General features: G+C 31.3%; 2 protein-coding genes across 5 annotated transcripts in view; one reads left to right on the forward strand and one right to left on the reverse strand.

The window, feature by feature from the left end:
• The window catches only part of Ten-m (teneurin transmembrane protein Ten-m), an 800533-nt gene that overhangs the window by 254718 nt on the left and 526184 nt on the right, over positions 1-19631 (forward strand). The gene's annotated exons all lie outside the window — the stretch shown is intronic.
• Positions 9775-17729, reverse strand: LOC147064079 (cystathionine gamma-lyase-like). 2 transcript variants are annotated; one of them, XM_085958798.1, is made up of 8 exons: positions 17505-17729; positions 16740-16902; positions 15480-15676; positions 13888-13978; positions 13527-13794; positions 12701-12853; positions 11155-11329; positions 9775-10143 (listed from the first exon to the last, which is right to left on the reverse strand). In XM_085958798.1, exons 2-8 carry the CDS (start codon positions 16890-16892, stop codon positions 9993-9995), a joined length of 1188 nt encoding a protein of 395 aa, XP_085814924.1. In that variant the 5' UTR covers positions 16893-16902; positions 17505-17729; the 3' UTR covers positions 9775-9992. The 2 variants fall into 2 exon arrangements, with proteins under 2 accessions (XP_085814924.1, XP_085814925.1); XM_085958799.1 differs by lacking the exon at positions 12701-12853 and having other exon boundaries at positions 9855-10143.

Genomic DNA, 19631 nt, shown 5'->3' on the forward strand with positions numbered 1-19631 from the left:
ATTGATATTAAGCTGACATAAGAAGGGTGACCCTTATTAAGGAAGATTTCTTGTGTATTATTTGGACACACCAAGCTTTACCACTGTCGAGCAACTAACAGTTGGTCACCAAACAGATACAGTAATTTTTAATTTAATTATACAGAGTTATCGGATATAAACTACTTTGATCTTCATTTTCAATTTTTAGTAACAATAAATATTAGGATTAATTGATGTCGAAACTTGTGTGTTATTAGTAAGGATATCTGATATCAATCTTTTATCATATTATCAACATAGTAGACGTTATAAATATTTAGCGTATGATCAATACATTATCAATGAAGTAACAATTTGGTGACACACCTCTACAATATGTACATACAATAATATATGTGGCTACTTAATTCAAGCGAGTTTTGGTCATTTGCTTGACTAACATATTATACGGTATACCTTATACTGGTTTTCAGATACTAATATAATATAAATGCGTTGTTTCTACCACATTTTCAATATTTCTTAGTACCAGATATAAGCATAAAAAATTGGAAAGGCTTAACGGCCCACATGCTCAGCGTTGGTCAAAATGGAGCTTTTATGGTATTTTCAGAGCATATCCCTGGACATTCCTGTTGTAGATAATCTATTTACATAATTTTGAAGCCTTAGTATCCTTTATATTTATTTTAAACATTTGATGACTGCATACAGATTTTTTATTACATAAAATAGTATTCTTTTAAACACCTCGCTCTAATGTATTAGAATATGTAAATAAAATTATATAGATTATCTACAACGTTTAAGGAATGTCCACGGTTATGCTCTGAAAATACCATACAAGCTCCATTTTGACCTACGCTGAGCATGTGGGCCCTTATGTACCAGGGTTGACACAGCACATATTCTGTTTTCTTATTAATAATACTCGTATTGTCTTTTGGCCAGTTAACAAAAAAATATGAAATCGATTATCGAAAATATTGTAAAATCTTGTCTAAATTCATTCTAAAGTAAAAAACTGTATTTTATGAGTTCGTACATTTAATTAATATGTAAACGAATATACGAATTGCATTTAATAGTAGATACCTAAAACCAGTGAATTGATTGGAGCATTTTTGATTCTTACCTACTGTATTTCTTTAATCACGTACGATTTGCTGTCATCCAAAAATTAAGTATTTATGAAATCGTTCCCTATTGATTTCATTTAAATCTTTATGGTTTGATAATCTTAAAGAATTTATAGTTATATAAACACTATGTTAACTCTTTACACAATTTCTATAATGGTTTTTGGGGATCCAATAACCAGTTATTGTCAGATTTATCAAAGATGAACATTTGCACTGTCTGCAATCCTTAAACAACCCTTAGAGGTGGAGGATTGGGAGACCGCAACGTTGCAGGACAGAATGAGTGTCAAAAAACTTGCGACTGCGTGAACAGTGACAGTAACTGGTATTTGCATGGGGCGGATTTAGAAGGAGTTTTATTAGGTGGTCAAAGTACTAGACTAGAAAGAATAATTAAAAAGAAGATGCAACAGCATAAAACAAAGTAGTTAAATGCTGCTGATTCTATTACCACGCATTGTTATTGTGTAGTACCTAACTATAAATAATAATAATAAAATATCATGCAATAAACACAAAAGGGTCCAAGCTATTATTTATGTTTTCTTGCATTAGCTTGTGCGTCTAGTTATTTTTCTCTGAAAAGAGAAAACTTATAAAATAGCACAGGCTCTTGAGAGATTACTTTGGATTAGTTTAGCCTACTTCTGTTTGTCATAATATTCTCTCTTTTTTCTTTCTTTTCCTCACAAAGTCGAAGTTTCCTAAGTCATTCATATCCGTCATGAATATCAAACTATTTGATCGGCAGGACCACTTTCCAGGCTACGGCTATACTTATACATGACAAAAACTTTTTAGAAAGGCATTAATAAATATATTTCGTAAAACTTTTTCACCTCTACCTTTTCCGTACCATGAATTAAAGATGTAGAATCGCAAAAATGCGAATTACCGAGCGGTGAAAATATAAACTTTATAAACCAGTGCCAAATACAATTCTGAATTTTGATTTAAAATAATCTGACACAAATAAATATCTCACATTTTGAAAATCTTTATATTCTTTTATACTGTAAATTTCAACAATTTACGATATTTACACTAAAAGTAGATGTTATTATTTTTTATTCATCTTTAGACTCTTTCTATGGAGATACGTAATATTATTGACTTTTGTATAATATAATAAAATATGCCCAAATATTTTCTGGGTTGCTAAATTTAATGATTCAACTAAATTATATTAATAATTTCATATAACATTATTATTTAAGATTTTTTTACAACAAATATTGTTAAGGTTTCTACAACCGTTTCAAAACAGATTGAATTTCTGAAGATATGTGATATTTTATTAAGTAAATTAAAATTTTGTTCATTTAATTTAACATCATAAATTAGCATCTCTACGTAATAAACCTATTCTTGGGTTAATTTTATTAATATTATTCCTGAATTTATTGCTACGAAATTACTAATAAAGAAATTAATATATAGTAGGTGTTAAGTATATTGCATACATTGATTTATTAATAAAATCTTCTTCTTTCTCTCTTGCTGATCTTTGTTTTAATAACTTCTTCTACAAAGAACATTTATTTTTGTTGTGGCTGAATCCGTACTCATCACGAAATGCTGTGTCGTTTCTGCTACGTTTACCATTTATTTTTCATTAGATAATAAATAGGGGAATCTTCTCAAAATGTAGCCGAGGTTTAGGTATAAGAAAGCTGATGAATTTAAAAATAATGTTAAGTATATAGATAATATATATTTTCATAAAAAATGGTAGTTCTGATAAATTAATAATAAATATATTATTTAAACGAAATTTTTAATGGATACCAGTACACAAGATCAATCATTATTTTTATAAAAATAAAACGAATCATTTTTGCACAATTTTGTAATTCAATTACTCGTAATTCTCTTGTCTGACTTTTGCTGTGTGTTTCGTTATCTGCGGTTGCCAAGGGAATTCAAGATGACAATAGAAAACATCCCGGAAATATTTGATTCTCCGAATTAATTAATACAGGATTCAATTTCCAACAGCGGGTAGCATTCGTCGTCTCAATTTGAAGGGAAACATTTTTATTTACGACTTTCATTTGAAATAATATTAAATCGATGGGCGGCATAAATTTGTTTTCAATATTATTTTGTAAAACACGTTTGTATATATCTTTGTTGATTCTTCAATACCTACACTTCTAAATTTCTACAAACCTACTATCAGCTCCAACTTATATTGATCAGAAAACAAATGAAGAGCATTAAAATACGTAAATATATAAATATAATTTGAAACAGCTCAAAACTCAAACCTGCATATATCGGAACCAATGACATTATTAATGGACGATGCACTCAATACAGTAGCTAGCAAGTAAATTCGCGCATTCGCATGTATAGGTAGACGTCACGCAATTTCCATTATGCGGTATCACGCGTCGGGAATTTATAGCAATATGACCTTTATTGTAGTGGCGTTAGAGCAGTGTTTCTAATGTCAATGTTCATTTGAGCGAACCCGTTCGAACTGAACCATTCGGCAGACCCAACAAAAAGTATCAGGAATTTATAGCAATATCACCTTTATTGTAATGGCGTAAGAACAGATTATGCCATTCGGCAGACCCGACAAGAAAGTGAGTGCATTTTCTTTTCCAGATGATTCGTCCATATTAATGTCATTGATCGGAACCCAGTCAATATTCACAGCAAGATTTTTCTTTAAATATGTAGGTATGTAAATTATGTATATTCAATGAACAATGTTGTGTTCTCAAATTTTAACAATTATTCGTTGAATAAAAAAAATAGTAAATACATATTATTATACATTATAGGTAGTATGGCAATATAGTATGCTTTTATTTCTTTGATTTATTATTGAACAATATGACGTATGTATGTTCCCACATACTGCCAAGTTCTTCTGTGATTCTTTATAAATGGTAAATTAATTAAAAAAAGTCATCTGTTTCTAAATTGTAAAGTATTTAACTCGTGACTAGTGTGTACTTTACACAATAACAATAATATTCAAGTGAACCTTAAATCCTATGTAAAAGAAATGTTTATAAAGTCAGAGTAGTGCATCATTATATGGAAAGACATATATCTGTTGTCGTATATCACGTGTAAAGACATACAATACAATACTTGAATAGGGAAACAAACAAATGTATGAAGTATAATCGAGTTTGGAAAAAAAAATCATAAATAAATAATTGGCAGGATCCATCTGAAAAAAATGACAATAACTACTGATAAACTCTTGTCATCAGATGGTAGCCAAATGATAAATAAATACGTCCGACGGTTACATTTAGAGTCCTCGGAATTCATAAAATATTTCAATCTGTCAAGTACGTGGCAACGCAGTATGCGTAGTCAAGAGGAATGGAATTAGCTTAGATAGATTTTCATCCAGCAGTAGATGGAGTCAAGTTGATTATAATGATATATTATTTTTATTAGATTGTTTTATTTTATTGAAAATATCTCTAAGAGACCCAGACGCCGCTGCATTCATAGGAATAATTTAGTTCTGGAACAGTGAAACGGCAAACTCGTTGCCAATCGGAGAGCGATAGTCGAGCTGTGGGCACGTCAATTTGTTTTGTGATGGCGTCGGAGAAATATATCCTTAAATCGTGTAAAGATGACTAAAAACGTTACGCATTTACTCTACAAAGAAAACATGTCAATGAATATATTATTATGATTACTAATATTACAATAAACATAACATTAAATGTACGCATGTTGAGTTTTTATGATAAATTATGTTTTGTTCGTCACGCGTCGTTTGCACAATCTGCGCGTCGCGTAGTCACGATCTTTTTAGACCATGCATCAGCTGAAGTACGTCATGGTAATGCAATGTACAGTATCGATAAAAATAGAATTAGCTTCTAGAGACCTTCTTATAGCAGGAAATTGTTCCAAGCTGATTATGAAATAGTAAGTAGATTATAAATGTAAGTGATTTCGACATACTATGTAGGTATTCAAAATAAAGGTAGGTACTATAGCGTGAGTCTCGCTGTCAAGTGTCACTTAATTCATTATTACCTTTTCAGTAGATTCTAATCGACCAGTAGTTATATTATTAAAACGAAGGTAATGTACTAATGATACAGATCTAATGGCATTTTTTGTACACGCTAAGAGCTACTCGTTTTTTTTAAGCGGTGATCATTTAGACAATTTTGTCTATGGTTATTTTAGTAGGTACAGGTGATTGACTGAATAATAAAAATCGATAAACGTAAATTAATATAGATATATAAAGGAGGAGGATAGGGGAAAACGTAATATGGGATTGTCAAATTAGTACTATAGATTTTTAAAACGTCGTAGTAACTATATTTTTTTCTAATTCCCAAAATAATTGATATTTTTATTCAGTGTTGTTTGGCAAATTATCATGGAAAGATACACAGTAGTACAGCCAATGACATTAATATGAACGAATCATCTAGAAAAAAAATGACACCCACTTTATTGTCGGGTCTGCCAAATGGCATAATCTGCTCTAACGCCATTACAATAAAGGTGATATTGCTATAAATTCCTGATGCTTTTTGTTGGGTCTGCCGAATGGTTCGGTTCGAACGGGTTCGCTCAAATGAAAATTGATATTAGAAACACTGCTCTAACGCCATTACAATAAAGGTCATATTGCTATAAATTCCCGATGCGTGATATCGCATAATGGAAATTGCGTGACGTCTACCTATACATGCGAATGCGCGAATTTACTTGCTAGCTACTGTATTGAGTGCGTCATCCATTAATAATGTCATTGAGTACAGCATATACAAATCTATTTGAGCTACGTTTCGGGCATTACGTGAAATGTATAGTTAAAATAATCGACTTACGACGTCATTTAATTGGAAAAGTCGACGTCAAACGGTAATGTTTGTGATATTAAGAATCCAACCCGTCAAAAACGTGAACGTACTGCTGAAAATATCGATGCTATGAGTTGTGAATGTGAATGAAGTGTGAATGAAAATCCATAACAATCAATTACACGTAGTTCTGAAGAACTTGAATATTCTTACGGCACTACATGGAATCTTCATAAAGAATTACATTTGAAAGCGTTTAAAACACAGTAAAGTTAAGTAAGTAAAGTAAAACACAAAAACTGAAGCCGAATGATCATTTCATGGGTCAAATATTTGCTGATTGGGCTTTAGAGCAACTTAAAAAAAATATATCTCTTATTTGATAACCCCATTTATGTAATTGTAATACATACTGTAATAATTATATATCATATTATTAATATTAACTTACTAATTAAAAACAATTATTGTTTTCTTTACACCGAAATATTATAAAATATTTTAATTCATTTAATTAGTTGAATGAACATTGAAAATTATTAATTCATGACGTTCACATCATCATAATAAAACATAATTTTGTAAAAAAAAAACAAATAAAATAATGATAACGCTGTAATTTAAATAGACACCGATTGCGCTATGTATATCAAAGTCCCCATTTATACTATGCAATTACTTCACCCTATGGTTATCTAACTATAACAAGCGCCATTGACAGTGCGTAGATCGCTATTGTAGCATCACCGTATGGTAATGGGTGGCATATATTTTGAAGTGAATACACCAATGAAGTAAATTTGTATATATTAACTTTCATGGTTATAAAATATAATAATGACAACTTCGTCTTTAGTGTATCTCTCTACAACTATCGTGAACAGGATATCCGTGTGACATGTACAGTTGTACCATGCACTTTCAGATTGTCCAAATTATTCATTTGAGATGATATCAAATATACATGAAAGCTAATTAGTATGTGAATAAATCATGTACGCCTTCAATATTTCCACCCCGGTTAGGTAGGTATATCCTTTCTTGAGGTAAAATTTATAAGTTTTGAGTTAATATAGATTTAAGCTAAATACGTGTACATGACGTGATGATTATAAATATGAAAGATTATCGTTTATAATAGCATCAAAATAATATAATAATATCATTGAAATGTGTAAAAAGGTAAACACTATGATCTGTGAAAACCGAATTATAATACTTTAAAACATCGTTTTTCGTCGACAGGATAGAATTGGCGTGATTTTTTTTACATTTCTTTGCAAAAGAAAATATGCAAAATTTTAAAAATAAAAAACAAAATTGACCATACTAGTGAGTGCTTGTACACGTGTATGGATTCACATCCAGGAATAGCGTGTAAATAAAATTATCGCGACAATAATTACTGTTTAAACACGAAAAAGCTGATTGTCGCCCAAATCTCATCTTTCAATTTTATTAATGTTAGTGGGACGCGTTGCGTGTTTTATGTGATGCGCGATGCAGTTCGTTTATTTTGCGACCGCTCTACCGCGCACGCGCACATGTCGCACAAGTGAAAAATCAGAAGCCTAATAATTATATTTTTTGTATTTACACTTTTCTACTATTTAATAACAATACTGATAAAGTATTTCTTTTTTTATAATAATACTATTTTGTCTCTAAATGTCATGTTATGAACGTCTTAAATTAATAATTTGTAACGTTCACTATACTTATGTAAAATAAATAAAATTTTAATTTGATGCCGTTAAACTTTTTTGATCCATGCATACGGTCCTGCAGTTTGCACGACAATAAATAACAATACATACTGCCAGCAGTAAATGAAATATAATGCACATATGCGTGTTTTCGCAACCAATTGAATTAGTTAACCTTATCATATGTATGTAGAAGTTCACACACGAAGCGGTTTTTAGCTTTCCTGAAAATTTAAATTTATTTATTTTTCCAATTCGCTTATAGATATATTTTATGAATTTTATTAAAATTTATGATGGTAAATTGAATCTTTATAAGAAATTACATTGGTTGATAAAATTTGAAGGTTATATGTTGTATTATAAATACATACATACTAGATTTTATAAAGACATTAATGTAACACCGCAGCTCATGGCATTTCATATTAAATCTGATACTTCGTGGTATTTTTTTGACTTATCAATTTGACGCCTATTAAACATCATAAAAGATTTCAAATTATGTAATTTAAAAATGTTATACTAGTTACCTGTTACAGAACTTTTTTGAAACCTATTTTAGTCATTCACCCAACAGATGGTGTTGATGATACATGATTCAGCAGAAATAAACGCCGGTAAAACCACCTTCATAGAATCAATATAGTATAAAGCAAGAACGTTTTGTAGGACAAGTTTAATTTTACACTAGCATGATTTCATGCCTGTGACTCTAGTTATCGTTCACCTTGCTTTATTATAAAGATTAAATTAAAATTCCAATAAAATAACACTTAATATGAATTTCAACGAAACACGCACATCCATTTGAGCGAAGTGACTAGAAATGTTGGTAAACTAAATTGGTAAAGCTTATTTAAACTTATCTCGCCTAACAGATCAATGTATGTATTTAATCGATTGGTTTGGCCGTATCACGAAATATTCAATATATAACTTTTGTATACATTCGTAGTAACCAGTGAAAAATATTTCATATATCTTCGACGTTTCCCACGATTAGACATACAAGATTTAAGCATGGAACATGCATTGAATAAAAATACTAATACTTAAATACGGAATTTGAAATTATATAAATTTGATGCATCTAAATAAAAAGGATTTAAAGTTAAAACGAAAACTATGAATTATTCAAATGTATTTTTGATACATTAGAAAGAATTTATTAAAATACATTTAAATGTTAAACATAACCATAAAATAATTTGCAATAATAACATGAGATAGAGAACGAAAATATTTGTTTTTTAATAAATATTTAATTTTCTTTTCAACTTTATATATTTCTTCATAATATCCATTCCTTGATTTACTTAGAATGGCAATCACTAACATTGCCAATGGGTATTGCCAATAATCTCCTTCTGCTCGGAACGATCATGTTCTGATTTTCTTGCTTCAGGCATTGTTAATTCAATCGCTTTCTTGATGATGTCGCTACATCTAGAAGGTGTACACTGTCGTAACTGACTCTTTTTGACGCCACCAGATATCACTTCTCCGATCTCTTTTTACTATGCGATCGAAGAATGGGAGAACGCTTCTCTTAAAACTCATTTAGTGCTAACACCGCGACTGGCGCGTTTGGGGTCGTTGGCCATTAGATATATTTAAATGTGGTAATTAAAAGGTTAGCAGTGATTGTGGTTAATAGTAGCTGATACACAAGTTTATTCATTATACCTTATATATTATGTGAGAGAGAGCGTAATATTATTAAAGCATCGTTATTATTAAGTTGTCATAATAGTGTTAAAGTCTAATTTATATTATGACATATTGAAAGTTAAAACACACGTGTGAGTTTATACTACTTATCAATACAACATAATATAATTTCTGGGAATGGGAGGTAGCATCATAACGCTGTCAATGGTCAAAAACATAAAACTTTAGTACGTTGAGTGTATTCTAGTATACGTAGTTGATGTTTTTCTTTTATCTCAGTCGTGATGCTTCTGGACAGTTTCTCTTTAAAAGTATATTTCGGTCTTACTGAAGTGACGGAGCATGACACATGGTGGTAACGCTTTGGAAATTCTAAAATCTGATTTTATCAAATGACGTTAAACTTGACAGCTGCTGCGGGCCTCTAACAAGTTCTCATAGTTATACTATTATGTATTTATATAGGTACTTATATATTTTTAAGTAAGCTTTTAGTGATATATTGTCGTAACCATTTTATATAAATTCAGAATTCATTAAACAGCCCTATATAATACATAAATATACCTTTATATTTTAATTTATTTTATTCATCTCAATTCATTTAGGTAGTAATTTAATAAAAAAACAGGACTCGGACATAGGATATTGTATCTTTTATAGATTTTATATTGTGCTCAAACTTTGGCTGCAATCTGTAGTGCCTGAGTAAGGTCGTCGATCAGATCCTGAGTATCTTCCAAACCCACAGAAAGTCGCACCAATGAATCGGAAATTCCCAATGCCAATTTTTGCTCTACTGGTACCGATGCGTGAGTCATTATTGTTCTGTGTAAAATAAAAATATATTAAATTAAACAACTGATTAAATAAGTACGTGATTAAAAAAAACAGAAAATATACCAAGTCTGAGGAAATTCTTTGTTCATTGCACATTAACTACTCGTAAATTAATAGTAATGTAAACCAATATAAAACCCATAGGTCTCATAAATAAGTTTCTGCCTAACATACAAAAATGTAATAAGTAAAAGATAAAATGAATTTGATTAAACTATTAAATAGAATACTACATAATATTGTTTATCAAATTATTATATTAGACGGGATAGACTCAAGCTTAAAACATCTGATCGATCCATAGTTTGAATATAAATCATTGCATTTTGTACAAAAAAAAATAATTTGTATATCTCTATATAATATAGTGATTTCCAACTGCAGTTCCGCTACTTTCATTTTCAAAAGCTTGAAATAATATTTTTTTGCGTGACCTATTAATAAAGCAATAAAGCCAATCGTAAGCTTTGGTTGATTAGATATTCTATTCATAGTTATATTGTACTTGAAAAGGTTTATATTTGCAGAACTATTTCACAAGTCGATTTTTATTTTATACTTATTATTTTTAGGCTTTTAGCGTATTTCCTGACTAATCAAAATTACTATTTATACAGTATGGCGAAAGATTGCATATTATTTTGCTATCACAAAATCGGGTCGCGATCAGTGGTTCATAATTTGATACCGAGTGGCGACAATTCAAGTGGATTTATTTAAAAATACCAAATATTTCGTAAAAAAAACGGAATACCCTTTATTTTACATGGAAGCCTGGAATTCCACAGAATGCCATTTTGGGAACACTATTGTAGAACACTACACTGCCCTTAACTTTAGCAATAGATTGGGGGACCCGTCAAATATCGTGGCCTGGGGGCTCGCTTCAGGATGTGGCATGAGCAAGTACTCGTGACATAAAAACATGTTAAGACTTCATTGAACAAAAAATGGTTAGGAATTAATAAATATATAATATATTTATTGTATTGTCCTTACGGTAGTGACGCCAGGCTCCCATGTCCTCCGAGACTGCCACCTAGGGTGAACACTTTCAGCGCCTTCAAGAATTCGCTCGATTCTTTCTTTCCGCCCTTGATGACGATGGAGAGCATGCCGGAATGACCATAGCACTGCTTCTTAGACAGTTCATGTTGAGGATGCGATGGTAATCCTGTGGAAATATTTGCAATTTGGTCGATATTTGGTCTAATCTGTAAGAATTTTTCGTACCTATTTTAATAGACTAATAGAGGTAAGTAGACTTCATTTTATGTATTTACACAATCTAACGTTGGGCTATGTTGTATAATAAATAACGAAATTTGAAAATTTACACTCATTACAATGTAAATAGAGTTCATTTTCCACTATTTTTATCTGTATTTATTTGTTTATGATGTTATCACTATAGAATGAGACGACTTTGACAGACATTATATGCCGCTTAGTGTAATTTTATTTTTCATATGATTCATTTATGTAATAATAATGTCAATCGGACCGGCCCTTTATGTTATTAAATTTAACAAAAATTTAGGTATCCATATAAACATTGAATACAAGCATGACACGAAAATTAATGAATCTTTTTAAAGAATATTAAACTACTCGGTGGGCTTTATAAATGTAACAAACACAGGGTGATATGGTGCCAAGAAGTATTAGGTTTGGTTTCATTCAATGTTTTCAAATTTATGTGATATCATATTTGAAATTAATATGTTGATAACTTGCATTAAAAATGTATTATGGGGTGCATACTGGCATTTCTGTCTCCAGATACAGGTCTAGTATTACCAATGACATTATTAATGGACAACACACTCAATACAGTAGCTAGCAATTAAATTCACGCACAGCGATATTCGCACATGTATAGGTAGACGTCACGTAATTTCCATTATGCGATATCACGCATCGGGAATTTATAGCAATATCACCTTTATTTTAATGCCGTTAGAATAGTGTTTCTAGTGTCATCTTCATTTGAGCGAATCCGTTCGAACCGAACCGTTCGGCAGACCCGACAAAAAAGTGAGTGTCATTTTTATTCCCAGATGTTTCGTCCATATTAATGTCATTGAGTATTACAGTCTTCCCGATATTGATCCCTAGCATTAGATATTAGAACTACTGTTGATCTATATCAGGTACTTAAAGGTAATTAAAATACTATTTCGTTCCCTTGCGTCGTATATGTGAAAGAAGAAGATATTATTCTAACAACATGACTGAACGTACGTCGGATCTTATTACTATATTTTATTCTACTTGACGTGTTAACTAGAAATTTACTGATGTGTTGAAAATGAGATTTGATGTGCTGTTTTCAATCCTAACTGTTGAACGTTAAAACATGTAGTAGGTACTTACATTAGGTATATTATATTCTAGAGAGAACTATAATATATTCGTATTTTTCTGGGTTACCAGGCATCGTGGAGCTGTCGGATTTGTTCAATGTTTTTATTGAGAGTTATGTAGGTATATTATTAAACAGTGTCACTGAAAAAAAAGTTGATATGTTAATAATTCGAATTACCTGGATGTATGACCTTATCAACCATATTGTGATTCTCCAAGTATTTGGCAATTTCTATTGATGACTTCATGTGCTGGTTCATTCTAATTGCAAGAGTTTTAAGGCCTCTGTTTACTTGATAGCAGTCGAACGGACTCGGCACAACTCCCATTGCTGTAAATAAAATTCACTATGCAAACAGAATATTCAAGTACATAAATATTTCCAAATTCGTTATTTGAATTGTGTATATTCCTACTGTCAGTAATTCAATATCCAAATATATCAATGAATAACATTCTATTTTATCCATTCATTATTAATACGCTGTATATGTATTTTACACCGTAAAAAGAAATATCGTAAAAGCGATTTTCTACTTTGCATGAAAATTATTTTTTATGTTAACTTACAAATATTAAATCGTGGTTAGTTTTATGTGCTTTTGATTCTATACTACTCATTTATGAAATTAAAAGTTTTTTAGTGGGCTTATAATATTCGAGAGTTCAAAACAAACCTTGGTCACATTCACCGCTTTACGAAAAACTGTAGTACAAAAACAGTATTAAATTACCATTTTTCCCTCATATGTCGAATATATTATGAGTCTAACACGTGGTAAAGTTTATATTAACGGACGTTTTTACTGGGAATCGTTTATCAGACATTTGCTCAACTCATATCATCTTTGCTCTGAATCAAACACACATTGTAAAATCAATATATTGTAACATATGCCAGACGCATGATTCGACTACGTACTTACGGTTTTAGAGGTGGGTACACCAGCTTCTCCATCGCTCCATCTATTACTAAGCTTATATACTAATTATTATTTTATTACCAATTTGCAAAAATCGCAATCTCTCATGTAGATCATCGCTATTAGTCACTGCACCACCCATGATAACATCAGAGTGACCGTTCATATATTTTGTAAGAGAATACATAACAATATCGGCGCCTAAGTCCAATGGCCTTTGAAAATATGATGTCAAAAAAGTATTATCCACAACCAAAAACGTGTCTTTCCTGTCCTTCAAAAGACCAGCAACCGCCGCTATGTCTGTCACTTTTAGCAGGGGGTTTGTGGGAGACTCTAACCAAACCATCTGTAAAAGTACCACGAAAATAAAATATAAGTAATTTTATAATATTATACACATAATAATATTATATTTAATATAAAATAATAACATAAAAACCTTTGTCTTTGGTGTTAAAACCTTCTTAATATTGTGTAGTTCTGTTAGATCCACAAATGATACTTCGATTCCCATTTTTGTCACCACTTTTCTAAAAAAAAATATATTTATTATTTAGATAAGATATCTTATTATGGAGTAATTGTTTTATAATATTCATATAAATACCCGATAACCGATTAGTCATCTTGCTAGATAATATCGAGTTTGAATACTGACAATACGATACACATAATATAATAATAAATTCTAAATGTCACATCTATTTAATCAATATACGTGTAGTATATATACCTACAAGGCCACGAGAGCACTCTCGGTATTTCGATATTATATAACGAGTTGTTTTGTTATTATTTTGACCTGTAAATGACCGCACAATGTTACACTGATAATATTATATTCTTTGTTTCCAAACCAGTCTGATTGCGGATTTGCTGTTTAGAAATAGCATCTTCAATAGTTTATGTGTAAAGATTGTCACCTTCTATTGTATACAAAAAATATTATTAATTATCATTATTATACTACAGTATTACAGCGTGTTAAGGCTATACTTCAGCTGGGGCATGGTCTAAAACGATCGTGACTACGCGACGCGAAGATTGTGCAAACGACGCGTGCAGAACAAAACATTATTTGTCATAAAAATTCAACACGCGTCCTTTTAATGTAATGTTTTTTGTTCTATTAGTAATAATAATAATAAATATTCATTGACATGTTTTCTTTTTCAAGTAAATGGGTAACGTTTTTTAGTCATCTTTAGACGATTTAAGAATTAATTCCCCCAACGCCATCACAAAACAAATTGACGTGTTCACAGCTCGACTTTCGTTCTCCGATTGCCAGCGATCCGAAATTAAATAATGTTCAACGCGATAATTTTCTACTTAGGTTGTAATACTCTACTGTAAAGGGCCGATAGTCTCTTTTAATTTAATAAAATGATCTAAAAACCTCTTGATCCGTGAATAAATAATTGTATCTAGATACTATATAGACGTCAACAATCTAACCAAACGCTATTGTACCCCCTATTGTGACTCTCGTTAGCATCCTTCCACCAAAGGTATAAAAAACTTTTCTAAAATTCCAAACTCCCGCTTCACACTGATATTATGATCTCTTAACCCGTATGCCTGTTAAAATCAAGATAATATTTCCGGGTGGCAGATGAGGAGCTGATTCAAAGAAACGATTACTCTAAGAATAAGCCGTGGATAGTAGGTAGGAATTTGGGGGAAGAACTCACATACGTACCCAGTCCTCCGCAAATATATATTTAGTCTACTCTAAATCATATACGCTGCAGACATACCGATGTACGCGTAGCACGCAAAAGTAAGGATAATCTATTTTCATTGAGTGAGAGCGGAGAAATACAAATCACTGAGCAAGTCATTGAGAACTGCATCTTGCTAGTTGGACATGTATTGATACTTTCCTGGTATCACTCTCGGTGAAACTATATATCTATTGACACTGGAATTTTGTATTGCTGACTGTGGTTTTCATTTTGTGAATTTTAAAATATTTACATCCTCCATCCCTCGCCACATGAGTTAATTATCTAATAAATTATAGCTTACCTGAAAAGTCTGTTGGTACCACCATACAAATCATCCCCGCATATAATATGATCACCTTGACTCAGCAAAGATGCGATGCAAGTCGTCGCACCCAATCCTGACGCGAAACAGAGTCCATACTTGGCATTATCTAGTGAAGCCAAACATTCCTCCAAGACTTTTCGTGTGGGATTTCCTGCCCTGCTGTATTCGAATCCCTAAACAGTTAAGAATATTTTTCAGGTGCATTTTCAATTATTTTTACTGAATTTGACATTTACTATTATTACTTATTTATTATTTATTTTACTATTACAGATCTAGACCTAGTCCAATTTTAATAAGATGTCACTTGCCAAAACGAATGTTATATCTCTCATTCACGAAGTGAGCATCTATAAATATTCTTTTCTTTCGACCGTGTCCGATCCTAATAGGATCATATAGGCCTCTACAGAGTAGAGGTTTGTATTAACAGATTTTGTTTTTTACGAGAAATGGATGTCAGCCACTTGCTCAACCTATTAGGTCCATACCCTGACAAATTGAAAAACAATATGTGTACTTGCCAGACCCAGGATTCGTACCTGGGACCCACGGCGTTATAGTCCAACGCTTAAGCCGCGCGGCCACCGTGGGTATTAAAATACTATACATACTTTAAAATGATATGTTATGTCAAACAATCCGTGGAAGGAAGCGACAATGATATTCACTGTCGGATAGTGACAAGCTATGCTGTGGTGACTATAATAAGTAATTAATATTGTATTGTCCCATTTATTAAGTCACTGATGGATCGGGTGAATGACTCACAATCATTCTCACGAAAAAAGTCTCTTAAAATAAACTCACCCCTTTCAGCAGTATACATGAAAATGTCGTTTTTTACCATTACATGACAATAATATTGAATATTATAAATTATAACACAATATCATAATACAACGGCTTCTTTACGTATGTATTTTTCTAATAAATGTTTGGCGATTAAAGATTTAATTTGGACTATAATATAATGTAAAACCGTGTTTTTTGAAAATGTTTCAATAATTACTGATAGTCCGATCAATATCATCTTTACATTCTAGTAGCCCCAAAATTGTTGCATATGGCTGTCTCTAAATATTGATACAATAAATGATCATCGCATTAGTATCTATTTGCCGAATTTTAAATCTCTGGTTATAAAGTAAATCAAAAATTCTTTTGCAGATTTTTCAAATGGCTACATATTTTTGATACAATAATTCAATGAAAGCGGGAAGGTATGATATTTACGCGATGTTCACCAGGACCATCTTGTTTAAATGTCATGGATGTAACAATAGGTGGCACCACACAGGCTGACTTCCAATTTTCTGGTTCCTGACCAACGTGAATTGCCTTAGTGGCAAATCCAGGAACTTGTTTCATAAATCCGTATTCAGCCATTTCAAAATAACTAAAACATAAAAAAATTATAAAATCTCCATTATTTATAATTTTAATCAAACTATGAACCAATATACGAATATATTTTTTTAGCAATAAGAAAATTGTATTGCATTTAGTGTTTCAGCTGCCATCATGAGCTAATTACAATAACAACCAACTGTGAAAGTCTAAGACAATCTACATTATTTTACTTTTCATATTATCTACCTAAGGAATTAATATTGCAAAGCAAAACTTCTAAGAATGTGGTGGGATAATAGCAAAGTGTCAAAAACAAATTTTATTTTATATATTATATACTTTGTTATGCAATATAAATATATAAATTAAGTTCGGTGAATGTAAATGGTAATGAAAAACTATGGCTGATGGGAGTGGAGGGAGCCGTGGGAAGTCTTCATCCATCAGTATATCGACCACGGCTGATGGTAATCATGATATCAAGTGTATGGAAGTATTATTAATATTTACGGGACAGCCAGGCCCACTAAGAAAACTTTTGTTAAGTAATCTTTTGAGGATGTGCCTAATATTTATAATATATGATCGAATTATAGAACCAAATTGAATTTGTATTCTTATTACTTAATTTTGATAAAAAATACATACATATTATTGACTTGTAGTATAGCTATCCGTTATCACGTGTTTATTTAGAATGGTGTTTTTTTTTTAAATTATCAAGCACTTTAGTGAAATATTAAAATCAAAATTACTGAAGTGTCTGTTTTAATGAAAAAATAATATTACTTTTATTTATTTATATTGAGCAGGTCGCAAATTGAGTTGAATTTTATTGACACGTCCGATCACTGGCAAGAAAACTGGCCAATTGACATATTATTGAAGAAACACGCGCGTATTTCTAGCGATGTGCAGTAATTTAATGCCGGGTCCACACTGGCAACATGTCGCCGGCAACCTCGTTAAATTTTACGATAATTATCATACTTATCGTAAAATTTAACGAGGTTGCCGGCGACATGTTGCCAATGTGGACCCGGCATAATGCATACACATATTATGTACTGTCAGATAAAATATTACAAATTAAATAGATTTAATATTTTCCGTGTAAATCATAAGCTGGTTGAATGACAGTTTTACTGTAGTTTACGCGCATAATACTGTAAACCAGTGATTCCCAACGTGGGGCGTACGCCCCACCGGGGGGGGGCAATTTGAATGTTTTGGAGGGCAAAAATGTCACCTTGAAAATCATTTTGAAGACGAAGCATAGCACAAGGATCGCACTAATTTTCTTCCGAGTTGTACATGTAACGTAATTATACAAATTTAATAAAGTTAAATTAAAAATAGTATTGCCTGTGTGCATTTTTCATTTGAAGCAATTCATTTTTTTTCATAATTAGTCAAGTACCTACTGTAAAATATTGATAAGGGGGCGGGGCATAGAGATTTTTGAAGTGGTGCTTGGCAGAAATAAGGTTGAGAAACACTTAAAGTGTAAACCAAAACGGGTTAGTAATGATTCGAATGTTTTTACCTATAACGTGTAATTTTGAGATACCTAGTAACTAAATATACAGATTAATCACCTTTATACCAATATAAACATCATTAACTTGACATTTAAACATTACAGTTACTTAATGTTGTTTTTTTATTATATTATTTGTCATTTTAATGGTTGGCTGCTATATATATGCGGAGTCATTCAAAAGCAGTTTAATCATTCGATTATAAATCCGTATCCGTCTATGATGATTTCAAACTATACAAGTGGGTTAAATATACACAAATATTATACTTACACGTCATATACGGGAATACGAAATTACATATGCGTTAAACGTCATCAAACGCCGTGATTGGACATATCATAGGTGAAAGATGTCAATTTTGTCAAACGTATGTTTCAACATAATTTCTAATTTCAAATAAGTACTTTTATAAACTCTATTTGTACGCTTATTTATTTTAAATATGGGGCACATGCAACAGCTATAAGATTATTACATATTAGATACTATTATTATCAAGTATTTTCAATTGGAATCGATAATTTGAAACAAACTATTAATATTTTCATGTATATAATTTAAAAACACATCAGATATGATATATCTGATATAAATAGTATGTGGGTATATCTACTAGAAAATCTTTTAAAAAATACGACGCTCAGCGTGACTGGAATCACGTCAACGTACTAATTGAGCGCGTATCCGGTGGATGCGGGTTCGAACCCCGAAAGGTGTCGTATTTTCTTTTTAAAAGAGTTTTTGGTACAAGTTTGTAATTTTCATTCCCGATTGAATAGCGGATGAATTGAAAAATGATAACATAACCTAACCTAACCAACAAATAATCCGGTATATCGGGTATTTCCAAAATTTATTTACCGCTAGCTTCCAATAAACAGACAAGAACCGATTTTTTCTTGTAGGCTTACATAATATATTTGAGATGTTTTCAAATTATGTATGCTCAATAAAGAATTTTACATTCTCAAATTTGGCGAATCATTCCTAGAATAAAAAATAATTTATTCAACTAGGTATTTCACGTTGAAACATTTTTTTCAGCATATTAATTATTCTGATTCTCACAAAAGTTTTAGTGGTTGAACCCTGGATATCGCATACAGTGTAGTCGGCAACCTTCACTTATATTTTGCTCTTTAAAATTTCATGCTCATGAGCAGTCTACTCTCAGCTTCCTTTCCGGCACTAATCTTTCAAAATATAATAATTATGCTTCACAATACCACTT

The sequence above is a fragment of the Rhyacophila brunnea genome, unplaced genomic scaffold, assembly GCF_057557595.1.
Source record: "Rhyacophila brunnea isolate RB1 unplaced genomic scaffold, BYU_Rbru_1.0 scaffold_8, whole genome shotgun sequence".
In the NCBI taxonomy this organism is placed as follows: domain Eukaryota; kingdom Metazoa; phylum Arthropoda; class Insecta; order Trichoptera; family Rhyacophilidae; genus Rhyacophila; species Rhyacophila brunnea.

Excerpts from the sequence above, each read along its gene's own strand:
- LOC147064079 (XM_085958798.1), bottom strand. The coding sequence starts at position 16,892 with ATGGCTGAATACGGATTTATGAAACAAGTTCCTGGATTTGCCACTAAG. Across the intron at positions 15,677-16,739 it reads ATGGTCCTGGTGAACATCGC|GGATTCGAATACAGCAGGGC; the intron begins GTAAATATCATA and ends TTAACTGTTTAG. Across the intron at positions 13,795-13,887 it reads TTTTAACACCAAAGACAAAG|ATGGTTTGGTTAGAGTCTCC; the intron begins GTTTTTATGTTA and ends GTACTTTTACAG.